Source organism: Esox lucius, chromosome 14 (assembly GCF_011004845.1).
Source record: "Esox lucius isolate fEsoLuc1 chromosome 14, fEsoLuc1.pri, whole genome shotgun sequence".
Classification (NCBI taxonomy): Eukaryota; Metazoa; Chordata; class Actinopteri; order Esociformes; family Esocidae; genus Esox; species Esox lucius.
In genome coordinates, this window is record NC_047582.1 from 10,747,447 (window position 1) to 10,773,930 (window position 26,484).

General features: G+C 41.1%; 2 protein-coding genes across 2 annotated transcripts; one reads left to right on the forward strand and one right to left on the reverse strand.

Annotated features, from left to right (window-relative positions):
• Positions 1-995: 995 nt before the first annotated feature.
• On the forward strand, positions 996-2,240 carry rxfp3 (relaxin family peptide receptor 3). The gene has a single exon (XM_010877326.2). It carries the CDS (start codon positions 996-998, stop codon positions 2,214-2,216), a length of 1,221 nt encoding a protein of 406 aa, XP_010875628.2. The 3' UTR covers positions 2,217-2,240.
• Positions 2,241-3,407: 1,167 nt separating this feature from the next.
• Positions 3,408-26,257, reverse strand: slc45a2 (solute carrier family 45 member 2). The gene is made up of 7 exons (XM_010877274.4): positions 25,581-26,257; positions 22,981-23,157; positions 18,273-18,631; positions 11,753-11,893; positions 9,437-9,560; positions 7,450-7,655; positions 3,408-4,068 (listed from the first exon to the last, which is right to left on the reverse strand). Exons 1-7 carry the CDS (start codon positions 26,050-26,052, stop codon positions 3,841-3,843), a joined length of 1,707 nt encoding a protein of 568 aa, XP_010875576.1. The 5' UTR covers positions 26,053-26,257; the 3' UTR covers positions 3,408-3,840.
• Between the last annotated feature and the right edge of the window lie 227 nt (positions 26,258-26,484).

A 26,484-nucleotide genomic window follows, 5' to 3' on the forward strand; every position in this document is an offset into this window, starting at 1 on the left:
TGAAAAACCAGAGAAAGTGGGAGTAAAAAAAAGAGAGAAAATAGACGTGGAGAAAATGTTTGTTTGGAATAACACACGCAGTGGGTTTGAATAATGTAAATCCATGATTGCTAACTCAATAGGATTGCCAAAGGATGGAAGTGATGAGTCATCACAGTGGTGCAATAGTTTAACAGTTTGTATGTAATCGAATGTAGGACGTGGTACATACCTACATTACAGTGCAACAGAGTATAGCACAGTTTATTACAGCACAATTACAGTACAGTTCAGTGCAGAACAGATCTTCAGCTGTAGCAGTTGGGCTTGAGCAATGGATTTGTATGTCTATGTGTTCCACTAAACAGTAGCCTACTAAATTCCAGAATTAATTAATTAATATAAATTGTCAATCAGTATGAATCGATGCAAATTGTGGCAGCAACCCACACACTGATGTGTAAAACAGGTGAGCAGGATTAAAATATATGTTGTCTAATGGATTCGTACTCCAACTGCACAAACGAAATCCTAATTAAGGCGTAAATAACAACTGTAAAGCGTAGAAGACATTGTCCAATCCCGGCGAAGGTGCCTGAATACAACGCGTCACAGGCATATAACTCCAGTCAGATTCCAATAAACGCTCAGAATCAATTAATTTCTTCTTCTGGTCTGATAACAAGCCACACCTTCATAATTTTACGCATTCTTTTACGCAAGATAATACTTTTTTTTTTAAACGTCAAGAAAACGTTTTCATTTATCAAAACTTGATAATGGAAATGTTTATAAACAATGTTTTACTTTCATGCCAGTTGTCATCCATCCGTGACCATTTAAAAGCGGGTTTTACATCGAAACCTGTGTGTCCGCAAGAGGAAACAATACTATAGTAAGGGATGCGGAGGCTTCAGCAGGTCATTCAGCACTTATACCCATAACAATCCGAAGGAACGGGCAGGATAGAACATTAGATGAATTTTCTAAACAGAAGCGGTGCTGTTGGATCGGGAATGCCAGGGGAACTTACCGAAGGAGGATCAGGATTCTATCCTGTTTCTGCTTTGAACTTTTCGTTCACGCTTAATGAAACAAACCGGTCCATTGGAGAGAACTTTCACTTCTCTGATTTGGATAAAAGTGATTTCGTTGGTGATGGATCCGCCATCCTGAGAATAATAATATCTATAATTTATTCTGTGGTATGTGCTTTGGGGTTGATTGGAAACATCCTTGTCTTATACCTCATGAAGTCTAAACAAGTATGGAAGAAATCGTCTATTAATCTTTTTGTTACGAGTTTAGCAGTGACTGATTTTCAGTTTGTATTAACTCTTCCCTTTTGGGCAGTGGAGAACGCTTTGGACTTCACCTGGCTTTTTGGAAAAGCTATGTGCAAGATAGTGTCTTATGTGACGGCGATGAATATGTACGCCAGTGTGTTTTTCCTGACTGCCATGAGTGTCGCACGGTACTGGTCCGTTGCGTCTGCACTCAAGAGCAGGAGGCGCAGTCCGCGCTGCTGCTCGGCGCGCTTTATTAGCTTTGTCATATGGATTGCCGCTATATCCGCAGCTTTGCCACATGCGGTGTTTTCCACGACAGCGACCGTCTCCAACGAGGAACTTTGCCTTGTTAAGTTTCCAGATACTGTTGATGTACAATTCTGGCTTGGTCTTTATCATAGCCAAAAAGTATTGATCGGGTTTCTAATCCCTTTGGGCATCATCATAGTCTGCTACCTTCTGCTGCTGCGCTTCATCACGTCCAAGAACGTGAATACCGCTAGCACAAAAAGACGCTCCAAAGTGACTAAATCTGTGACTATTGTGGTTCTGTCATTTTTCCTCTGTTGGTTGCCCAACCAGGTGCTTACGGCTTGGGGGATTCTCATAAAACTGAACGTCTTGCATTTTAGTTGGGAGTATTACACTACGCAGGCATACGTATTCCCAGTATCCGTCTGTCTTGCGCACTCTAACAGCTGTTTAAACCCCATATTGTATTGTCTAATGAGAAGAGAGTTTAGAAAGGCTTTGAAAAAACTTTTTTGGCAAATAACGTCTCCATCAGTGACCAACATGAGGCCGTTTACAGCCACGACCAAGCCAGAGCTTGACGAGCAGGGTCATCCGCTGGTTCCGATAAATCCTGCAGAGCCTGCCTTGGTTTTCTATCCACCTGGTGCGGTGATTTACGACAGCAGAAACGATATGCTCCCAAACAGTACGTAACTTCTCCGTACCGTTGTGACTGTAGTGCCAAAGTCATTTCGAAAGACTGCATAACTTGAATTATTGTTTTGTTGTAATTCATGGATTATTTATTAATTTATTGATGTATTTATTAATTTATGTCACAAGTATGTTTGTGTATTTCCCGCATCGATGAGAAATTGCAAGCTTCAGAAGCCAAAGCATGTATAGCCCGATTAAACACGTGCTGAGTAAATGCCTTACTCACTACCACTCAACCTACTAAAACAGAATGACGGCATTTCCGACTGTCGGTCATATGAACAAATACAAATAATGCATGCGTAAAACCAGCCAACTAGTTAATCTGTTAATTGTGTGCTTTGATATACTGTAAATATGTGACACAAATAAAGATTTGCATGAATGTCATCATGAAACTCACATTTCTGGTAGTTAGAATACAGCCATTTTGCAAATAATATTGTGGTAAATAAACCACATGCTAACGGGTTTTAGCACTCCCTTTTTCGTTTAATGAATTATCGTAATTGATTTGACCTGTAGGGAATGCTAAATCTATTTTTGTTGTGTAAAGTCTGTCCAGTGAAATTCAATTAAATGTCCTGTTGTTTAGTATCTTTAAGTGTTATATTATAGATTCAGTTTGAGAGATAGTTACAGAATTTCACATATTTTCCAGGTAATTTATCCAAGTTTAATTTATTTGTGGGAATTATAATATCATGGGCATGCCAAAGGCGTGAGGTGTAGTGATCTTATGAAAGTTGACACATATCCACTAATTTGCCTGGAAATTAAACTAAAGCAAGCCCTGTTTTAACTCTTTGTCAGATTTTGCCACATTTGCAGACAGGCACTGTGATCTGCTTGAGCTCAGATCTTAGAACTGTAAACAAATAAGTTCTACATAGAGGACACGATCAGGATGATCAGGATGCTTGTGAAGTCTGGATGTACACAGACACACTGAGCGGACCACATGACATTCTGCACCTCTCTGTAAACAAATCAATGCATGGCAATATCCCTCTGAGCAGAGCACATAAGACTCTGGACTGATCTGTGCACGCATCCCCTTGATACACTATCCTCTATTTTCCTCTGTGCACATCTCTTTCAAAGGACTAAAGTCCACACAAAAAAATGAAGGATTTCATGATATTTTATTTTATGGGAATCCAATTTAATTGATGTGGTTGACATAACTCATCTGACCAACTTGGCTTACATTTTATACTTCTGTACAAAAAATAGTTTTACTCTGTAGGTTAAAAGCTTTGCCAGACGCCACACAATTAGTATGGCCGATCTGTCCTCTGCAACTTGTTTTTTGAAACATCTATAACTGGTGGAGACAATGGGCGACAGATAAAAGGATTGGGGCTGTAAAAATCTGGTAGCTTTCCAATATTCCTGTGGTTCCAGGATTCTGATATCCAGTTTTTCTAGAAAACCCTAGAGATTTTGAATTGTTATCAGCATTATACAACCCTATGAAGGATGAGTGAAACATTGATCTGCACAGTTTGTTCTGTTTTGCTCATGAGCATAATTATGCAGGTTGGAATTAGGAAACCCTTTCATAAATAGAGAAAAAACATGGTTTAAAGGGTATTAGTGAATATCTTTATTAAAGAGGTTAATGCACGTGTCGGATGAAGAGGGCGATGAACAGACAACCAATCAGAGACATCGTTGACGCGGAGAGGACCACCACAATCACGCTTCCCGCCATGTTGACCAGTGCCCCCAGTCCCGCCCCCACAATGATCTGAGCCAGCTGCACCATACACGTGAGTGCTGCACAGTCCACGCCGGTGCCTCGATCCTGTCCAGCAGGATATACTTTACCCATCTTCCTCCGCACCTGGAAGAACAACGGCACACTTAACAGTCTTATCAGGGTTATGGCACAAAGGGAAACAATCATTTGTTTTCAAAACAGCACCTTTAAAATTAAATGAGCGCATACATGCTACACACCTAACCCCTAAGCCAGCAATGGCATAGTGGAGAAGTGAAGAAAAAAACATTTTTTTCACGTTACTATAGTAGCACAGCTCCTGAGAAAAAAGGACAAAACCATTCAAAGTTCACACACTGGACATAACTTTGCTTATCTTTTGAAAACAAGGACGTTTCTAAATAAAATCTAATGGACAAAAAAAAGTTATTTTGTCCATTAAAATAACATCAAATTGATCAGAAATACAATGTAGACATTTTAAATGTTGTAAATGACTATTTTAGCTGGAAATTGCTGATTATTAATGGAATATCTACATAGACATACAGGGGACTATTATCAGCAAACATTACTCCTGTGTTCCAATGGCACATTGTGTTTGCTAATCAAAGTTATCATTTCAAAAGTCTAATTGATCATTAGAAAACCCTTTTTTGACTATGTTCGCACCACTGAAAGCTGTTGTGCTGATTAAAAAAAGCAATGAACTGGCCTTCTTTAGACTAGTTCGTTTCTGGATCATCAGCAATTGTGGGTTCGATTACAGGCTCAAAATGGCCAGAAACAAATAACTTACTTCTGGAACTCATCAGTCTATTTTTGTTCTGAGATATTAAGGCTATTCCATGCGAGAAATTGCAGGAAACTGCAGGAGATTTCATACAACGACGTGTAGTACTCCTTTCACAGAATTCCTTTCACAGAAAAATTCTCTAACCAGAATAGAAAGAGGATTGGGAGGCCCTGGTTCACAACTGAGCAGGAGGACAAATACATTAGTGTCTAGTTTGAGAAACAGATGCCTCACAGGTCCTCAACTGGCAGCTTCATTAAATAGTATCCAGAAAACACCAATCTCAACATCAACAGTGAAGAGGCGACTCCAGGATGCTGGCCTTCGAGGTAGAGTTGGCCAGATTATTGATCGTTGCTGATAATGGGCCTCTGTACACCTATGTATATAGTTTCCAACTACAATAGTCATTTACAATGTCTACACTGTATTTCTGATCAACTAGACTATTTGGTACAGAAACCTTTGTTTGCAATTACTTCTATATGCTTTGTAAGTGGGAAAACCTGCAAAAACGGCAGTGTATCAAATACTTGTTCTCCCCACTGTACACTCACCTAAATGATTATTAGGAACACCATACTAATACTGTGTTTGACCCCCTTTCGTCTTCAGAACTGCCTTAATTCTACGTGGCATAGATTCAACAAGATGCTGAAAGCATTCTTTAGAAATGTTGGCCCATATTGATAGGATAGCATCTTGCAGTTGATGGATGCACATCCAGGGCACAAAGCTCCCGTTCCACCACATCCCAAAGATGTGCGTGTTGTGGCTTCACAAATGCTTTGCTGCATACCTCAGTTGTAACGAGTGGTTATTTCAGTCAAAGTTGCTCTTCTTTCAGCTTGAATCAGTCGGCCCATTCTCCTCTGACCTCTAGCATCAACAAGGCATTTTAGCCCACAGGATGCCGCATACTGGATGTGTTTCCCTTTTCACACAATTCTTTGTAAACCCTAGAAATGGTTGTGCGTGAAAATCCCAGTAACTGAGCAGATTGTGAAATACTCAGACCGGTCCGTCTTGCACCAACAACCATGCCACGCTCAAAATTGCTTAAATCACCTTTCTTTCCCATTCTGACATTCAGTTTGGAGTTCAGGAGATTGTCTTGACCAGGACCACACCCCTAAATGTATTGAAGCAACTGCCATCTGATCTGGTTGATTAGATAATTGCATTAATGAGAAATTGAACAGGTGTTCCTAATTTGGTGAGTGTATATATATGTGTGTGTGTGTGTGTGTGTATGTGTATATATAATATAGAAACATAATATACTTATTACACAGTATACACAAACATACACATACACATTAAGGTATTATTATGATATTTGGCGTCATGATTTCAGCGCCTTTTTCTCTCCCATCCCAAGCACATAACATGCTGTTCTGCTTCTCATCACACTGCTCACTCAACCAGGAAGTTTCTGCTGAAACCTAGACATATGAAGGACCTCAATTGAACAGAGAGTTGTAGAGTATGTCAAGGTAGGACAATCCTGAGGTAGGACAACCCTAGGTAGGAAAACCCTGAGGTAGGAAAACCCTGAGGTAGGACAACTCTGAGGTAAGACAAACCTGAGGTAGGGCAACACTGAGGTAGGACAACCCTGGGCGGTGCTGAGAAAGAGACCCCTGAGAACTGTCACTAGGTCATACTTTACGTATACCAAAGGTGAAAGGAAGTGCTAAATCTAAAGTAATGTGCATACCGGCTGAGATTCACGTCACAAATTGCTTTTGATTTTACATCCTGAAAATGTGGGGGTACACTCCTTTTCAAAACACTAACACTGAGAAGCACTACGTCTAAGCGAGCCCTATGCATGTGCTGAAGGGGTTTGATCTGTCTGTGGACATGCCAGGTTGTTTGGTACATGTCTGCTGTTAAGGGCAGATCTGCTTTAAGCATGGGGTCCATGGTGACCAACTCAATGTGGACCACTCTGCTTTGACAGGCTCGACAGCTTGCAGTGATCTATGGGCTCATTAACAGGCTTGCTCATGTGGTGGGGAGGTAGTGGTTGGGAAAACCGCAGGTCACCCATCTGATAGTCAGGGGAGGTAATGGTAAAATCACAAGTAGCTCTAGTGATACACCTGGGTCCACTCCATCATTGCACAGAAGATACATTTGTGTCACTTTTATCACACTGCTTGTCTTATGATACACCTGTCTTTTGAGGGTGTTAACTGTTTTGCAATGGACTGAAAAGAATTGCAGGGGAAACATATTTTAGTATTCCCCAGAAAGCAACCAACTGTTGGGTTTGCATTTGCAATGTGAATTACAAGTGACACTTGCACAGAAAAACAAGAGGTAATAAGAAAAACAGAATTAGAAAATACTTCTATAAATTCAGGAAAGGAAAAAGGGGAGTTCCCTCTCCGCTATGATAAATGGCATGCAGGGAGCATTTATGTTTCAAAGGCCAGTTGTGGACTCACTCATTTGAGATAGCTACAGGCAAAGTGGTGGATGAGGTTTAGAATGTATGAAAACAACATGTCAAACTGTATGTCAAATCTGGTTAAGAGCATCTGTTAAATTACATTTTATACGTATTACAAATGTATACATATAAAATGTGTGTGAAACTAGTCTGGTTAAAGATTTATTCGCATGGTATTGCCAAATCCTATGGTCATGGGAGTTGGACATACAGATCTGGGACCAGGCTAATCGGAGAGGTGACTGACCTCCTCTTCACGGTGGTACTCAGATATGAGGTTGAAGGGGATGGTGTACAAGGTGCTGGACATGACTCCGAAGACACTGCACAGGATGAGGGTGGTGATGATGTTGGGGAACAGGCCAATCAGACTGGTGCCCAGACCAAACACAAAGTACCCCACGAAGTAAAGCCCCTTCAGTCCAATGTAGGGCAGCAGCAGCCTCTGGACATCTGAACACAGATTGGACGAACGGACAGAGGGAGGAAAAGAGGGATATTGCAGCTTTAAACAGTATGAGGACGGATACTGCAAAGTAATACGTGTTTTACATGATATACCACTATTTAAACACACGCAACACCTCCAAGACTTTATATACCACTATTTAAACACACGCAACACGTCAAATACTTTATATACCACTATTTAAGCACAGGCAACATGTCCAAGACTTCAGGTTTTAAGTATCAAAGCAATGTCTTGCTAAAGCAACAAAAACAACAGTTTAAACGGTATTGCATTTTATTAAGCCATTTCTGTTTACATCACTTCCCTATTGGAACACTGATTTTAGCAAACGTCTGCTATAGCACTCCTTATTACTTTTCATACCTTGTGGCTAAAGTTTAATGACACTGGATTAACAAAACAGTATCATTAGTAATTCAGTTATATGGAATGAGCCTGCTGTTCTGCTTGGTGACATTGAATCTAATGCATGCAAATCTGTCACATTATTTTACATAGACAACAGGTCCATTATGTTATTGTCTCCATGCTCAACTATAGGATTGGAATATAACAACTAGAAAAGTGAGGCCCTTACACAGAGTGAGTGAAGCTTTGGATGATATATTATATGGGTGGCACCACTCACATGGGCACTCACCTTGTTACCTACATCTCAGTCTATATACACCGATCAGCCATAACATTATAAACACCTGTCTAATATTGTGTAGGTCCCCCTTTTAACGCCAAAACAGCCCTGACCCATTGAGGCAGACTCAACTAGACCTCTGAAGGTGTACTGTGGTATCTGGCCCCAAGACATTAGCAGCAGATCCTTCAAATCATGTAAGTTGTGAGGTGGGGCTTTCATGGATCAGACTTGTTTGTCCATCACATCCACAGATGCTCAATTGGATTGAGATCCTGGGAAATTGGAGGTCCATTTAACAGCTTGAACTCATTGTTGTGTTCCTCTAACCATTCCTGTACCATTTTTGCTTTGTGGCAGGGTGCATTATCTTGCTGAAAGCGGCCAATTCCATCACAAAATATCATTTCCCAGCAGAACATTGCCCAAAGCATCACACTTCCTCCGCCGGCTTGTCTCCTTCCCATAGTGCATTCAGGTGCCATGCGTTGTCCGGTCGCAATAACAACAATTTACCTAGGAAATGGTTGTTTGTTTCTCAAAGACTGATATGGTTCACCACAAACGCGACATACAGTAGTACATCCACAGATTTCGATGGGTTATTTTTTAGAGATTTTGCTGCCATCTTCACTTAGCTAGCTACTGTTGCACTGAAGGCATTATTCTCGTGAACACCTGTATAAGCCTCTTCCAAGCAATGCATTTGACTGGGTTAATGTGTTTTGAGGCGTTAGCTAAGCAATGAATTTGATTGGGTTAAAGTTTTTTGAGACGTTACTGAAAAAAAACTTTTCCCCGCCCCTTTGCAACAAGTATTCTCCAGGCCTAACAACAAGCCAGGCCTGGTTTAAGAGGCTAATGCTGGACAAACTAAGTTTAAGAGGCTAATGGTGGTGGCAGCAGAACTAGGTCAAACTGCCTTTTGTCATTACACCCTTCAGAAGTGATCTGAGCTGCATGTAGAGATCTAGCTTAATAAGCTTACGTCTGTTCCAGATTTCTTTAAGGCCGCTTTTGGTTTCTGTTTCTAAACTAGTGCCCCAGGTCTATTCCTTTCTCAGTACGTCCACGTCCTTCTGTTTTCATGTCATTAGTGTTCTACTTCATGACCACTGTAACCAGACTTACAGGAGTAGAGAGCAGAGGAGACAGCGTTGATGCAGAGGCCCCAGCATCCAATCTCCACTCCCCTCTCATAGCGGTCGTAGGCTGTGGAGTTATGTTCAGCATATGGGTTGCCCTTATACACAATCTGTCAACACACACCATCAGCACAAACATTACTACGCATAACTGACCACAAGCATGACGACTGTGGCAGTTAGGGTACACAAAAATGGAGTACACAACACAGTTGAGTTGTTGATGCGACCCAGTTCATTTACAGTGAATGGACAATGAATGAATATATGGAATGGTGTTGACTTATTATGTCTCTCCATCCACTCCACTGCATAATAAAGGTGGTGGTATAACTATTGTGGTGGAGATAAAAGCCGGTGCCTGCAGGAATGTCTGGAGGAAGATAAAATGCATGTACTGTACAGTAGCAACAGTTGACCATCTCAATCCCATTTCTTATTATATAGCTGCCAAAGCCTGTATCAACATCATAAACTATCTCTGACAGAAATCTCTGAGGCAGCGTGTTTAGGACTGGTCCCCCATTCTATCTATCTCAGTCTGCCTTCAACCACCATGAAGCTTGTCAGGCCGGTCTTCCATTCAGACTAATTAATTTGAACACACTGAACCAATCACCTGAGGCAATGACATGAGAAACCAATCAGAGCATTATTGTGATGGCGCTAAGCCAATAGACATCAACTTTATTAATGAACAAAATGATAGAAAATCAATTCCTAACATTAAAAACATAACTAGAATGAAAAAGTAGTAAATAAAATGTGAACGTCGTTATTGGCCAATGTCTGATAAGGGTATTCATTAACAGTGATACTCACAGAAACAGACATTCACACAGAAACAGACTTTCAATCACAGACACACTCACAGAAACAGACATTCACACAGAAACAGACACTCAATCACAGACACACTCACAGAAAGAGACAGACACTTGCAGATATAAACAAATAAACACACACACAGAAACAAACACACACACAGAAACAATCACTCCCTCACAGTTATATAGACACAGAAACAGCCACGCACACAGAAACAGACACACACACAGAAACAGACACACACAGAAACAGACACGCACACAGAAACAGACACGCACACAGAAACAGCCACACACACACACAGAAACAGACACTCACACACACAGAAACAGACACTCATACACAGAAACAGACACTCACACACAGATACAGACACTCACACACAGAAACAGACACAGAGACACACACACAGAAACAGACACACACACAGAAACAGACACTCACACACTGAAACAGACACTCACACACAGAAACAGACACAGAGACACACACACAGAAACAGACACAGAGACACACACACAGACAGAAACAGACACTCACACACTGAAACAGACACTCACACACAGAAACAGACACTCACACACAGAAACAGACACTCACACACAGAAACAGACACTCACACACAGAAACAGACACACACACACACAGAAACAGACACACACACACACACAGAAACACACACACACACACACACACACACACACAGAAACAGACACACACACACACACACACACACACACACACACAGAAACAGACACACACACACACACACACACATAAACAGACACACACACACACACACACACACAGAAACAGACACACACACACACACACAGAAACAGACACACACACACACACACAGAAACAGACACTCACACACAGAAACAGACACTCACACACAGAAACAGACACACACTCACAGACACACACACACAGAAACAGACACTCATTTATAGACACACACTCACACAGAGAGAAACAGATGTAGAAACAGCCACTCCCTCACAGACATATACACAGACAGTGCTTGATTTGGGCTGGAATGGTCCGGAATGGCATTCTGGTAGTGCGAACAGCGCCCCAGTTCCTATTTTAGGCAAGAGAGCAAGCCAGTCTTATTAACGCATACATTTTGATGAACAGTGTGCGATTTAGCAGTTCCTACACTTATTTTAGCCCAAGTCAAGCGCTGCACACGTGCGCGCACACACACACACACACACACACACACACACACAGAAACAAACACTCACGCAGAAACAGCAACACAGAAAAACAACACAGACAATCACAGACACACACACACACACACACAAACAGACACTCACTCACCGACACCCACCCACACGGAAACAGATACTCACAGACACACAAAGAAACAGACACTCACACAGAAACAGACACTCAACACAGAAACAGCAAGACAGAAATAGACATGCGACTCACTATCTCTAATATTTCTTTCTCTTCTCACCTGTCCCATGAAGTCTGTAAAGAAGAGCATGTTGCAGAGGAAGGCAGTCCATCCCAGCAGGTGACTGACACAGAGGCAGCGATAATGACTGGGCATGGTAATCATGGCCAGGAGACATGACTTCAAAGTCATTCTCCTCTGCTGCAATCGGACACAAGACACAAGTTATTCTACGAGAAACCAGGATGAAAGAAGAGCAGGATTTGAGTTATTTTTTTTACAAAATGTAACCATAGTAATATAGTCCTTTGGAGGAAGGATTGTTGACATACAGTGTATTCGACATTTGTATATAAAATCATTGTTGAAGAAAAATTTATTAAAGCTGGCAAAGCTGGTATAACATTATGCATCATTTAAAGGGAGCTACAAAGCAATATTTACCAATTGTTTTGTATTATGAGTATATTGATTTAATATTTTTAATAGAGTATTGTAATACAAACAAGAATATAAAAACTATTTCACATAAGTATGGGATAACTGCATAGTAAAAAACCCAGGACAGATGATTAGATCATAAGATTTAAAAGCTCAGTGAAGTCAAACATTTGTCAAACATAACAACTTTACAATAGTACATTTAGGGTTGATATTTCCAGACTTTAATGTTAAAACAACACTCAGAAAATTTGCACTACAATAATGACCTTTTTGTATACAAATTCTGCCTGTTTGAGAAAAATGATACTTCTGGCCAGCTGCATAATGTCACAAGGCTGACTTTATTAAATTACACCAATGACAATTCATCTTGATAAGAGGATGGGCTCTAAACCATCATGTCAGCCAATCAGGTCTGTGGATCAACTTTCTTCAGATTGGTTTTCTAACACCCAACAATTAAACTGAGCATTTCAAATGCCAAAGGTGACTCTGGAAAATATTAATAGTCCTACTTAAAAAAGTGATTAGACACACAGAGTACTGAGGACTCATGAAGAAACCGCACTGGTTAGACAAGAATGGAAATATATCAGATTACAGCTCCCATCTTATGACAGACACACAAGCCTTAACTTTTAAAAACAATATTTTAACAAGTCAGAAAACTGAGCAAAGTTCAGCAATATACTCTATATGCCATTTTGTACTTATATTATTATTTTCATATAAGAACTAAAATCTGTACTCAATGATTAACTAATATTCTTCAGGATGTAATGTATTTTCTATTGTGCAGGTGTACTGTATATAGTGTGGTATTATTGCCTACATAAAGTCATGTTAACATCCCAAAATAAATTACAATGTGAAAAGAAACATCTAAACGCACCAAATAATACTGGGGGAGAACTGTTCTAAACCTGGACCCGTGACTGCCAGTGTCTCCACTAGCCAGAATATACAATAATCATTTCTTTTCATAATAATTCCAATTCATTCTACTAATTAAATCCATCATTCATTTCCTGCTATAGTCCCATAAATACAGCCATCATTAAGTTAAATAGTCATCATTAAATAGTCTAATTTTCATTTTGTCTCATTCAGAGAATTGGTTTGATTGGCTGACTGAACATTAGAGATCATATAATTAATTTAATTCAGGGTTATGAAGTACCTATACCTATCCACATACAGTATTAGACGGTACAGTATACTGATAGTTTAATTGAGGTTCTCTGTGTGTCGCTGTGTGACATTACAACCATTTAATGGGTGTTTCACACTCTAGTCCAGTGTGATGTCTGCCTAGCCTGATTAGTGTCAACGTAACCATGCATGGAATCCAGCTGGCGCTGGTAACTAAGAAACGGACAGAACCAAGTCACAGGATTACTGGTTCTTTAAATAACTGCATGACCGAAAACGATTCTCAGATTTCCAACCTGCACATACAAATACAGTGGGGAGAACAAGTTATTTGATACACTGCCGATTTTGCAGGTTTTCCTACTTACAAAGCATGTAGAGGTCTGTCATTTTTATCATAGGTACACTTCAACTGTGAGAGACGGAATCTAAAACAAAAATCCAGAAAATCACATTGTATGATTTTTTTTATAATTAATTAGCAATTTATTGCATGACATAAGTATTTGATCACCTACCAACCAGTACGAATTCCGGCTCTCACAGACATGTTCGTTTTTCTTTAAGAAGCCCTCCTGTTCTCCACTCATTACCTGTATTAACTGCACCTGTTTGAACTTGTTTCCTGTATAAAAGACATCTGTCCACACACTCAATCAAACAGACTCCAACCTCTCTACAAAGGCCAAGACCAGAGAGCTGTGTAAGGACATCAGGGATAAAATTATTGACCTGCACAAGGCTGGGATGGGCTACAGGACAATAGGCAAGCAGCTTGGTGAGAAGGCAACAAGTTCAAGATGACGGTCAATCTCCCTCGGTCTGGGGCTCCATGCAAGAACTCACCTTGTGGGGCATCAATGATCATGAGGAAGAGGAGGGATCAGCCCAGAACTACACGGCAGGACCTGGTCAATGACCTGAAGAGAGCTGGGACCACAGTCTCAAAGAAAACCATTAGTAACACACTACGCCGTCATGGATTAAAATCCTGCAGCACACGCAAGGTCCCCCTGCTCAAGCCAGCTCATGTCCAGGCCCGTCTGAAGTTTGCCAATGACCATCTGGATGATCCAGAGGATGAATGGGAGAAGCTCATGTGGTCTGATGAGACAAAAATAGAGCTTTTTGGTCTAAACTCCACTCGCCGTGTTTGGAGGAAGAAGAAGGATGAGTACAACCCCAAGAACACCATCCCAACCGTGAAGCATGGAGGTGGAAACATAATTCTTTGGGGATGCTTTTCTGCAAAGGGGACAGGACGACTGCACCGTATTGAGGGGAGGATGGATGGGGCAATGAATCGCGAGATCTTGGCCAAAAACCTCCTTCCCTCAGTAAGAGCATTGAAGATGGGCTGTGGCTGGGTCTTCCAGCATGACAACGACCCGAAACACACAGCCAGGGCAACTAAGGAGTGGCTCCGTAAGAAGCATCTCAAGGTCCTGGAGTGGCCTAGCCAGTCTCCAGACTTGAACCCAATAGAAAATCTTTGGAGGGAGCTGAAAGTCCGTATTGCCCAGCGACAGCCCCGAAACCTGAAGGATCTGGAGAAGGTCTGTATGGAGGAGTGGGCCAAAATCCCTGCTGCAGTGTGTGCAAACCTGGTCAAGATCTACAGGAAACGTATGATCTCTGTAATTGCAAACAAAGGTTTCTGTACCAAATATTAAGTTCTGCTTTTCTGATGTATCAAATACTTAAAATGCAAATTAATTACTTAAAAATCATACAATGTGATTTTCTGGATTCTTGTTTTAGATTCCGTCACTCATAGTTGAAGAGCACCTATGATAAAAAATAACAGACTTCTATATGCTTTGTAAGTGAGAAAACCTGCAAAATCGGCAGTGTATCAAATACTTGTTCTCCCCACTGTACATTCTGTGTGTTTACTATTCACTGCCACACACCTGAACTGATTAGAATGTTATAATTGTCTCAAAGAATGACAAGTTTCACTACATGCATAGACCACAGTGGTCCAAACACATCCGGCCAGTCTGCTGCTATAACATCACAGTTGTTTTCAGATGCTTTGGTACTATTCATACAATTTTGTGGTAATATTTCCCCAGTCTTAGTGCAAAAAACACAACAGATCATCAAAAAAGCAATTTTTCACAATTCTAGGTACATCTGACATTGACTGAGTACAAAAAACACAAAGAAAGACCTGTTTCACACTGAAATACATTATGTTCATACAAAGTACATGCATCACTTTTTTCTTCTCTATTGTTATAATATATTTTACTATCACTATGCTCATTGTTCCTAACTGATCATCACTCAACCATTTGGTGAAGATACTGTGTTTTCCATTGTTTTTCCTACTACGTTCAGATTGAGAAGTATAGAATCACCACCCTAAGGCCATAGATTTGTATGTGACCTCTGTGGGATTCAAACCCACAACCACAGTGTTGGTTGTGTGAACCACAAAAACCACTGCATTGCCAATGTACAATACAATAGGTCATAAACAGGACATGATTGCCATCCATAAAACTGTTAACTACTGTATATAGCCAAATAAACCGTGGGAACAATGGCAATATCTTTTGAAATGGAGCATGACAGACAGCAAGGCAGAGAAGTAAATCAGAGAGCCCCTGGACGGGGTCAATGTTACATACTGACCTGCTATGAACCATCACAAGTACATCTTTGTTGATAAAGCAGGCTTCTACTGAACCAAAACACGAGTGTCAGTGCAATATCATTGGCCAAAGAGCATCTATCCATGTGCCCTAACAACATGGAAGAAACATTCCTCCTCAATGAAATTGTGTGATAATGTTTGGTTCCACCATTGAGAAGTGATTCAGGACTGGTTTTGGGTCAATCCCTGATTCCTGACCTGCCCCATAACGCTCTTTTCATTATAGAGGTGGAAGGATTGATTAGTGTAGTGTGTGCACACTACACAGATTAGTGTAGTGTGTGCTGAAAATCGTCATTTCTTTAATTTATTTCTAATAGTATTTGTTACAACTGAAAAAAACGTAGTATTGACATGAAATGGATTCATAAATGCCTTGTGCTCATAGCTTCAAGCCTTGCCTTTTGCGTTACCATTAAACAACGCTTTGATTGTTAAAACTATGTGTGTACTCTACATAATACCCGGGCTTTACCCTATCAGTCAGGAGCAGAACGTAAGAGTCGAGGGGTCTGACTTCATGTGAGCAACGTCTACTGGGACGTGTGTCACAAAACAAAGGCCTCACTATGTTCTGTGGAAATAGTTGGTGAGGTACAGCTCATCACGGGTAAATCAAGAGTTTTTACCCAAGGAGGTACTTGAGAGGCAGTCGCTGCTTTTCTGGAACAGTTACAGTGAGGGAATTTTCTTTTAGATTCCCTGCTGATTTTGTACATTTGCCCACTGACAAAGAAATGATCGGTCTATAATTTTTATAGTAGGTTTATTTTAACAGTGAGAGACAGAATAACAACAAAATCCAGAAAAACGCATGTCAAGAATTTTATACATTTATTTGCATTTTAATGAGTGAAATAAGTATTCAACCCCTCTGCAAAACATGACTTAGTACTTGGTGGCAAAACCCTTGTTGGCAATCACAGAGGTCAGACGTTTCTTGTAGTTGGCCACCAGGTTTACACACATCTCAGGAGGGATTTTGTCCCACTCCTCTTTGCAGATCTTCTCCAAGTAATTATGGTTTTGAGGCTGACGTTTGGCAACTCAAACCTTCAGCTCCCTTCCCAGATTTTCTATAGGATTAAGGTCTGGAAACTGCATAGGCCACTCAAGGACCTAAGTGTGCTTCTTCTAGAGCCAATCATTTGTTGCCTTGGCCGTGTGTTTTGGGTCATTGTCATGCTAGAATACCCATCCACAACCCATTTTCAATGCCCTGGCTGAGGGAAGGAGGTTCTCACCCAATATATGACGGTACATGGCCCCGTCTATTGTCCCTTTGATGCAATGAAGTTGTCCTGTCCCCTTAGTAGAAAACACCCCAAAGCATAATGTTTCCACCTCTATGTCTGACGGTGGGGATGGTGTTCTTGGGGTCATAGGCAGCATTCCTCCTCCTCCAAACACAGCGAGTTAAGTTGATGTCTCATCTGACCACAACACTTTCAGCCAGTTCTCCTCTGAATCATTCAGATGCTGGATTTCAGTCCTTCACGGCGTAGTGTGTTAACAATTTTTTTCTTAGTGACTATCATGCCAGCTGCCTTGAGATCATTGACAAGAACCTCCCGTGCAGTTCTGGGTTGATTCCTCACCGTTCTCATGATCATTGCAACTCCACGAGGGGAGATCTTGCATGGAGCCCCAGACCGAGGGCGATTGACAGTTCTTTTGTGTTTCTTCCATTTGCAAATAATCACAACAACTGATGTCACTTTCTCAACGAGCTGCTTGGCGATGGTCTTGTAGCCCATTCTAGTCTCATGTAGGTCTACAATCTTGTCCCTGACATCCTTGGATAGCTCTTTGGTCTTGGCCATGGTGGAGAGTTTGGAATCTGATTGATTGATTGCTTCTGTGTCTTTTATACAGGTAACAAGCTGAGATTAGGAGCAAATACTTATTTCCCTCATTAAAATGCAAATCAATTTATAAATGTTTTACATGCATTTTCTGGATTTCTTGTTGTCTCTCACTGTTCAAATAAACCAACCATTAAAATTATAGACAGATAATTTCTTTGTCAGTGGGCAAACTTACAAAATCAGCAGGGGATCAAATAATTTTTCCCCTCACTGTACACTGTTTTTCTCCAGTTCTCATCTTTTCAGGGACAAATTTAGACTTGGGACACTGTCTGGGTGTCATTTGTTATTTGTCCAAACCAGAATACAGCAAGCTCTGGATTTTGTCTAAGTGCTGAATACCCCAGCTCGCTGACAACATTCAGAGGCACTGACTTTTCATTAGTGAGCAGTTTCCTATACACCTCTCCTTGTTGTGTTTGTGTAGAACCACATGGGTCTTTTGACATACCACTTTGTTGGGCTGCTTGGAACTGGATGTGACTGAATTGGCTTCACCCAGAGCGGAGAATGAACGTGGCCGGAAGTCTGGCTCCATCTCCTTGGACATGGATCCGTGTAAGGTCCCATAGCCACCACTGCTGCTGTGTGTACTGCGCAGGAGGAGCCCGCTGGGGGCCAGGGGGTCCAGGCTGCTGTCCTTGGCCAGGGACACCTCCGGGATGCTGAAGAGATGCACGGTGAGAAATACCGTCCAGGTCAGAGCAGAGAAGAAGTAGATGACCTGGTACTCTGACCCCAGCAGTCGCCCCAGGGAGGAGTGTCCCCAGTCCATAGCCCCCAACAGGTACCCGAAGGCACCACCCAGCCCTGCAACGAACAACAGGAACAGTGAGCGTTGGCCATCAGGTCAGGCGGTTAGAGCCCAAGGCCACAGATATTGTCTGTAATTGTAATTCTCCATAATAGCACATTGAATATGTTTGCCTGTGCTGATTGAGAATTTTCACAGCAAGAAGACATTCACAAACACTGGCTGGATTAAATAAATATTTTTTTTCCTTTGGATTTAAAGCTTGTGTCACAATGTAATATTTAGGCTGGGTGATGTCAAAGACGCTGGGAGTAATGTTGTGATAAATGAGTTCCTATCACATAGAAAGTGCGAACCTGTAGACAGACAATTGTCTTGTTCTGTCAGACATATCCCTTTAATCTGGGCATATGTTTCCTCCAGAAATTACACCAACAAGGAGTAAACAAACTCAGGTTTTCATATAAATAATGCAGCAGACCTGAGTGCGAGCATCTAGGATTTGACGTCAAGTCTCTGTCTCCGTTATCTTGGCTTAACATCCCTAAGGTTTGGAGCTCACACCTTACAATCAGAAACCTGCATGTTTGCTGAAACCTCATGAAAGATGCATTGTGTTTTCATACCTTAAATTAGGATTTGATGTCATTGCACCACTACAACAATTTAAATAAAAAATACATTTTAGAGGCAGACAATGCCATGGTAGGCTACCCCCTTCAATTATCTGAAATTATATGTTATTGCAGAGAAAGCAGTGAAACCTGGTCTCTGTCTAGTCAAGGAAGCTGCCTGCAATACATACAGTTGGGTCCAGAAATATTTAGACACTGACACAATTTTCGTAATTGTGGCTCAGTATGCCACCACAATGGATTTGACATGAAACAACCGAGATGCAAGTGCAGACTTTCTGCTTTACTTCAAGGGGTTGAACAAAAATATCATATGAAACGTTTAAGAATTGCAACCATTTTCATACACAGTTGCCTTATTTCAGGGGCTCATATGTAATTGGACAAATTAACACAATCATTAATAGAATGTTATTTTTTAATACTTTGTTGAGAATCCTTTGCAGGCAATGACTGCTTGAAGTTTGGAACGCATGGATATCACCAAACATGGTGTTTGCTCCTTTGCCAGGCCTTTACTGAATCTGTCTTCAGTTGTTGTTTGTTCGTGGGTCTTTCTGCCTTGAAATCATGTGATTTCCTCGGCCATTGCAGAATATTCCACTTCTTTGCCTTAAAAAACATTTGGGTCATTGTCCATCTGTAAAGTGAAGCGCCATCCGATCAATTTCGCTGAATTTGGCTGAATCTGAACAGACAATATATCCCTATACACTTCAGAATTCATCCGGCTGCTTCTATCTTCTGTCACATCATCAATAAACACTAGTGAACCAGTGCTATTGGAAGTCATGCATGCCCATGCCATCACACTGCCTCCACCATGTTTTACAGATGATGTAGTATGCTTCGGATCATGAGTCGTTCCAAGCCTTCTCCATACTTTTTTCTTCCCATCATTCTGATACAGGTTGGTCTTAGTTTCATCTGACCAAAGAATGCTGTTCCAGAACTGGGCTGGCTTTTCTAGATGTCTAATCTGGCCTTTCTATTCTTGAGGCTTATGAATAGTTTGCACCTTGTGATGATCCCTCTATATTTGCATTTATGAAGTATTTTCTTCATAGTCGACTTGGATAGTGTTTTTCACCTGGCTGGATGTTGTGAAGGTGTTTTTCTTTACCATGGAAAGGATCCTATGATCATCTACCTACAACTGTTGCCTTCCGTGGACGTCCAGGACTTATTGTGTTGCAGAGCTCACCAGTGAATACTTGTTTCCACAGAATGCACCAAACTATTGATTTGGCCACTCCTAAATTTCCTTCTCTCTCTCTGACTGTGCTGTTTCAGTTGCATTGAGAGCTCCTCTGACCACATGTTGTGGGTTCACACCAACAGCTTCCAAATGCAAATGCCACATTTGGAATCAACTCCAGATCTTTTACCTGCTTAATTGATGAAGACATAATGAAGGAATGGCCCACACATGTCCATGAAACAGCTTTTGAGTCAATTGTCCAATTATATTTGGTCCCTTGAAAAAGAGTGGGCTACATATTAAAGAACTGTTATTCCTAAACCCTTCCTCCATTTTGGATGTGAACACCATCACATTAAAGCTGAGAGACTGCACTTTAAGTCCATATTCATTATTTAACTGTAACTTAAATATATTTAAAGTTCACATGCACAATAATAATATTATTTGACTAGTTGTAAGGGTATTGTAAACTAAGTTTAAGTGTCTGCAAAGCAAGTACAAAAGAGATAAAAACAGCCAACCTCTCTACATCTAAACCAGGTGCCAGCAGGCACTCACTCACACATGCATACATTCTACATAGCAGACCTGCGGTGACTAGGTCATGTGCCTCCCCTCTCTTTCTCAGCTCCAACTCATGACTCCAACACATGACTGAGAATCTACTGGATTAGAAAGTAAACTAAACACACTCACACCACCCTGTGCCGGTTTCACTCCCTCACTAGTAAACTCTAATACTCACTCACCCACTGCTTCACTCACTGTGTTGGCTACAACGGGCAAGCTCCATGTTACCAAACAGACAAAAGAAAAGAGCACTGTGAAAGCTAATATTAACGACCTATAATGTAATAACTACTAATGATGTAATAACTATTGCATTTCTTGTGTAATACATTTTTTTAATGTAATACTATTGCGTAATAATGTTTTGCACATAATGTATAATTACTTATGACACTTTACTGGTTATTACCTTATTAATTGGGAAAAGAAAAAGAACATAAAATATGTAATAACTTGTACTAATTATGCAATATTATATGCAAATAACTCAATTAATTTAAGTGTCAAACTTCCATTACAATTACCCATATCGTACGTTTATTTATCAAAATGCAGTTCAGATGAATACACCAAACATCACTCCCTTTATGTAAAATTACAATTGTTTAATATTACATGACATAACATGTTAACTTGGGTAGTACACCTTAAAAATTACAGTGGATCTCAAAAGTATTCACACACCTTTGGACTAATTCACATTTTCAAAAGGAATTAATTTATGGAATTTTTCCAGCGATCAAAACAAGAGGTCCAAACTATTGAAGTTAAAAATAAAATCTGCAAATCTTTCTAAATGAATTAAAAATATAAAACAGAAAACAATTGATTCCATAGGAGTTCACCCGCCTTTGTTATGATGCACCCAAATGAGCTTTGGTGCAACACATTGTTTTAATAGTCACATGATGAGTTGAATGGAGTTCATCTGTGTCCATACATTTTTAACAAAAACTACATCAGGAAGATGAAGGAATATTCAAAGCAAATCCAGGATAAGGTTTTTCAAAATCACCAATTAGGGGAGAGGATATGAGAACATTTCCAAGGCACTGAGCACAGTAAAGACAATTAATAAGAAACGGAGAGAATATGTGTCAAACTGTGAATCTGTTTAGAAAAGACTCAAAAACTGAGTATCCTGGCGAGAAGGGCAGAAGTCAGGGAGGCCACTAAGAGGTCTGGTCAACTTACAGAGTTCCAGTCTTCCATGGCTGAGCTGGGAGACACAGCAATGCTGCAATAGCTGACAGTAGGGTGGCAAAAATAAAGCCATCGTTGAAAAACCTCAAATCAAATCTTGGCTAGAATTTGCTAGAAGGCATGTGGTAGACTCAGAGACCAAGTGGAAGAAGATTTTGTGGTCTGTTGAGACCAAAATTTAGCCTTTTGGCCTCATTGCTAAGCGCAATGTTTGCTACAAGCCAAACACTGCATCCTGAGAACACAATCCCTACTGTGAAGCATGGTGTTGGGAGCATCTATGACAATGCTTCTCAGCAGCAGGGACTAGGAGAATGGTCAGGGTTGAGGAAGGGTGAACGGAGCAAATTACAGATAGGTCATTAGAGAACACCTCAGTCATAGATCACAGGACCTCAGACAGGTGTGAAAATGTATCTTTCAGCATGACAATGACCAAAAGCATAGAGCCAAGACAATTTTGGAGTAGCTTCTGCATAAGTCTGTGAATGTCCTTGATTTGCTCAGTCATAAACCGGACCTCAGTCCAATTAAGAATACATGGAAAGAGTTGATAATTGCTGTTCATCAAAGGTCCCATCTAACCTTTTGGAGCTTGAGCAATTTTGAACAGAAGAATGTACAAAAGCAGCTGTGTCCTGATGTGCAAATCTGGTTGGGATTTACTCAAATATTTATGGCAGTAATTGCTCCCAAAGGTGCTTTACCAAATTGACTGAAGGTGACTACTTAGGCAATCAATTATTTTCTGTCTATTATTTGTAACTAAGAGATAAAAAAAGAGATGTGTTACCTGTGAGAAGAGCATGGTAGTGCAGTCCTCTTTCCCTGTCTGTGTGTGAGCAGACGTCAAAGAGGTAGGCCTTTACTGGCCCATCTATGAAATCAGCAGCAAAGTCAAATAGCACCACCCCAAACATGACTATGACGATGGCCCATATCCTCTTCAATGACCTATCCTGTACAATCGCTGCAAGAGATGAAAGACAGGAGTTTACCACAAGGTACAGGTCTCAGTATATAATGCCAGTGATTTTTCACTCATTAGTCTGACTAACTAAAATACTTTATTTTGATAGTAGCTTAATCATTTAAATTTGTCTTAATTTTTTACTTAACTTTTACTCCTTTTAGACATGCACAGACCCATGACACAGACCCAGGACAGAGACTCAGCACACAGACCCAGGACACAGACCCAGAACAGAGACTCAGCACACAGACCCAGTACAGAGACTCAGCACACAGACCCAGGACACAGACCCAGGACAGAGACTCAGCACACAGACCCAGGACAGAGACTCAGCACACAGACCCAGGACAGAGACTCAGCACACAGACCCAGGACAGAGACCCAGGACAGAGACCCAGCACACAGACCCAGGACAGAGACCCAGGACAGAGACCCAGCACACAGACCCAGGACAGAGACCCAGGACAGAGACTCTGGTGACATAATATAAAGATGTGAAGAGGTACAAAAAGTGCTTCTGAAGGTAAACAAAGGTATACTATAATACTTTTCTAAATTCACCACATACTGTAGTGTGATTAATTTGATTGAACAACATTCCTTTTGTTAAACACAATACAAGGACAGTTTGACAGACAGTTTGTTATTGTCTTTAAAAAAAATTTACTCATCAGAAAAACAGCACAAAGACAGCATGACTCTGTTTGTCTTGAAAAACAACTATTTAATGTTATGTTAATATCCCACAGCATGCTAGAAGTCTGTACTTCTATTAGTCTTTACAAGTTATCTTGTGTCTATGCCTTTGGTATATCCTCATCAAAGAGCTAGTGAGAATCATAGACTGTGGCAAATCAATCAGACTAATTGCCATAATCATGTTGTGCACACTGAGGAGAGCAACTAAACATAAATATTGACTAAAAAACAGTTGGCTGACAGATTGCAGCAACATGAAACCTATACAGACCAAGTCGGAAGATTACAAATATTACAAAACCATTCAGGTGTTGCAGTCCTATCAGGAATGTGGGATGTGTTGGAGCGTACCCTACATTAAAGTAGCTAGCATGAGGGGCATTATGTTTGACTGTTTACTACAGCGTTGAAATATGCTGCTTCTTGGCTCACATTTTGTATTGTAGTGTTATTACAGAAAATGCCCTGGTTGGTTCTGTTAGGCCGTCAGATGGGAGCAGAAGCTGCTGGGAGTGGTGTGGGAGGATCTATTGGAGGCACTCCTCCCTGTGGTCTTTCTAATCTCAACACCCCAGGACAGAGAAAGGAAACGTTTGCCCGCTTAGCGTAGTGTCTTTTGGAAGAGATGTTAAAAGGATGTTCTGACTCTGTGGCACTGATCTTCAGATTAGGGACGGTTCCTGGTTACATTCCAATCTGGCCAAATTATCACAGACACTTTATTTAAAGTGTTTTACATTTGTATTGATCTGATAAGGTAAACCTACATTAATTAATTTAACAACCCCCTTTATAGTAGGCTCAAATTCAATTCTTGTCCTTTTGAAGATAAGTATAGTTTTTCTTCGAGACCCCAGGTCCACAGAAAGGTTTTTTCAGTAATTGCTGCTGTTTAAGGCCAGTCCAAGCTTGTCATTTTAGGAATGCTGAACAATTTGAGCTGTCAACTTGAAGGGAAACTGACAAAATAAAAGGAACATTTGACCCTTAGTCTAGACATACAGAGCAAAGCATCCTATTGATGATAATGAAGCCAGACAGAAATACCTGAATCAATAAGTAATGTGTCTGTAAATATGCAATATTATTATCATTATTTATGGTTATTGCCCTGCTCTGGCAGCTCTTAATGGATTTTACTATCTCAGATTCTCTGTGTAGATAGGAGTGCCACTGGACATGGAATCTGGTGTTCAGATAAATAAACTTATAGTTCAAGATCAGAGCATGACACCCTCATGTTTCTTCAAGGATAGGGTTCTCTGGGTCAGTGCTTAGAGCATGTTGAGATGTTCAATCAATATTGAAACAATTCATTAAGCACACATTTCAATTAACCTTATCATTTAGTATATTATCTAAACCAAAGTGACTAAACACACTTTATACTTTTGAGCCCAGGACCTGTCCCTTGTCGGAGTCAAACCCTCAAATCCGGGTTGTACTCGTTATTCCAAACAAGCGTTTGCCAATTAAATAAAAAATTATATTGGACTGCCAGGAAGATACCTTGTATTTTTTTTTGCAACTTGTGTTTAGCTAATGTTAAGCAACCAATTCAGTGGAATAAATACATCCCCTTTAACTGCAAGCCAAATTGGAAACATAATACATTTCACAATGCTTTTAAATTATTTGGATTTCTTTACCCCAAGTTGCCCAACTTCATAATGACTAACAGCAGTTCTCAAGGACTTTGGGGACCCAGCTGAGCCTCTCACCTGACACGACCGCGTCACCGTTCAGAAACAAGGTGAGACCCATTAGCATCATAACACCCAGTGTGAGGATGTAGGGCCTCCGTCGGCCCCACGGGGACCTGCAGAAGTCGCTGGCTGAGCCGATGATGGGCTGCAGCAGGAAGCCCAGGAGGGGGCTGATCAGCCACACAAGGCTGTACAAGCTCCGAGGGAGTCCCACACTGAGCAGCACGGGTGTGACGAAGGCTGCCTCCACAGCGTAGCAAAATTCCCTTCCGAACATCACCATGCCATGCAGCACCAGCCGGCCGCGAGAGCGTCTGGGAGGCTCCACCACCCCAAAGACAACAGGCTCCATACTGTCCAAATAATCCTCCTTCATAGACTGCCCACAGTCCGCGCTCCCCACTGAGAAGCGGTCCAGGCTCGTGATGTGCATTCCAGGCTCTGGGAGCCTGGATGACTGGGGTTGGTCCTCTGTGAGTAAGGTCATAGCTACCGAGGGGGGGACTGAGGGTGTATGGTTTAGCGCTCAGCCGGCCTGTCGATGGCAAACCGCCCAATCTCTGCTTCTCGGCTCTGGCTTATCCTCTACTGCATAGTTGAGCAATTGAGTCCGAGCAGCCAATTCCTGATCTGAGGCCGGGAGAGGGAAAGGACGGGCTGAGGAGGGTGGAGGTTAGGATCGGGGAGTGGGCTGGGAGGAGAGATGGGGAGTGGGCTGGGAGGAGAGATGGGGAGTGGGCTGGGAGGAGAGATGGGGAGTGGCTGAATTATTTTATTACATAAATGAAGTTTCAACTTTGTTTTCTTTCAGATTTTTCTTTTCAGACTTTATCTTTCACAACAACAGGATTTGAAGAACGTGACTGAGATGATGACTTTTAAAAAAAACATTTCTCATTCCTACATTCCTTCAAAGTGA

What these genes read in the sequence shown, in the direction of transcription:
- rxfp3 (XM_010877326.2), top strand. Translation starts at nt 996, where the DNA reads ATGCCAGGGGAACTTACCGAAGGAGGATCAGGATTCTATCCTGTTTCT.
- slc45a2 (XM_010877274.4), bottom strand. Translation starts at nt 26,052, where the DNA reads ATGACCTTACTCACAGAGGACCAACCCCAGTCATCCAGGCTCCCAGAG. An exon ending in CCAAGCAGCCCAACAAAGTG is followed by an intron (nt 11,894 to 18,272) that starts GTATGTCAAAAG and finishes GTCCGATTGCAG; the next exon opens with CAGAGGAGAATGACTTTGAA. An exon ending in AGTACCACCGTGAAGAGGAG is followed by an intron (nt 4,069 to 7,449) that starts GTCAGTCACCTC and finishes TTGTTCTTCCAG; the next exon opens with GTGCGGAGGAAGATGGGTAA.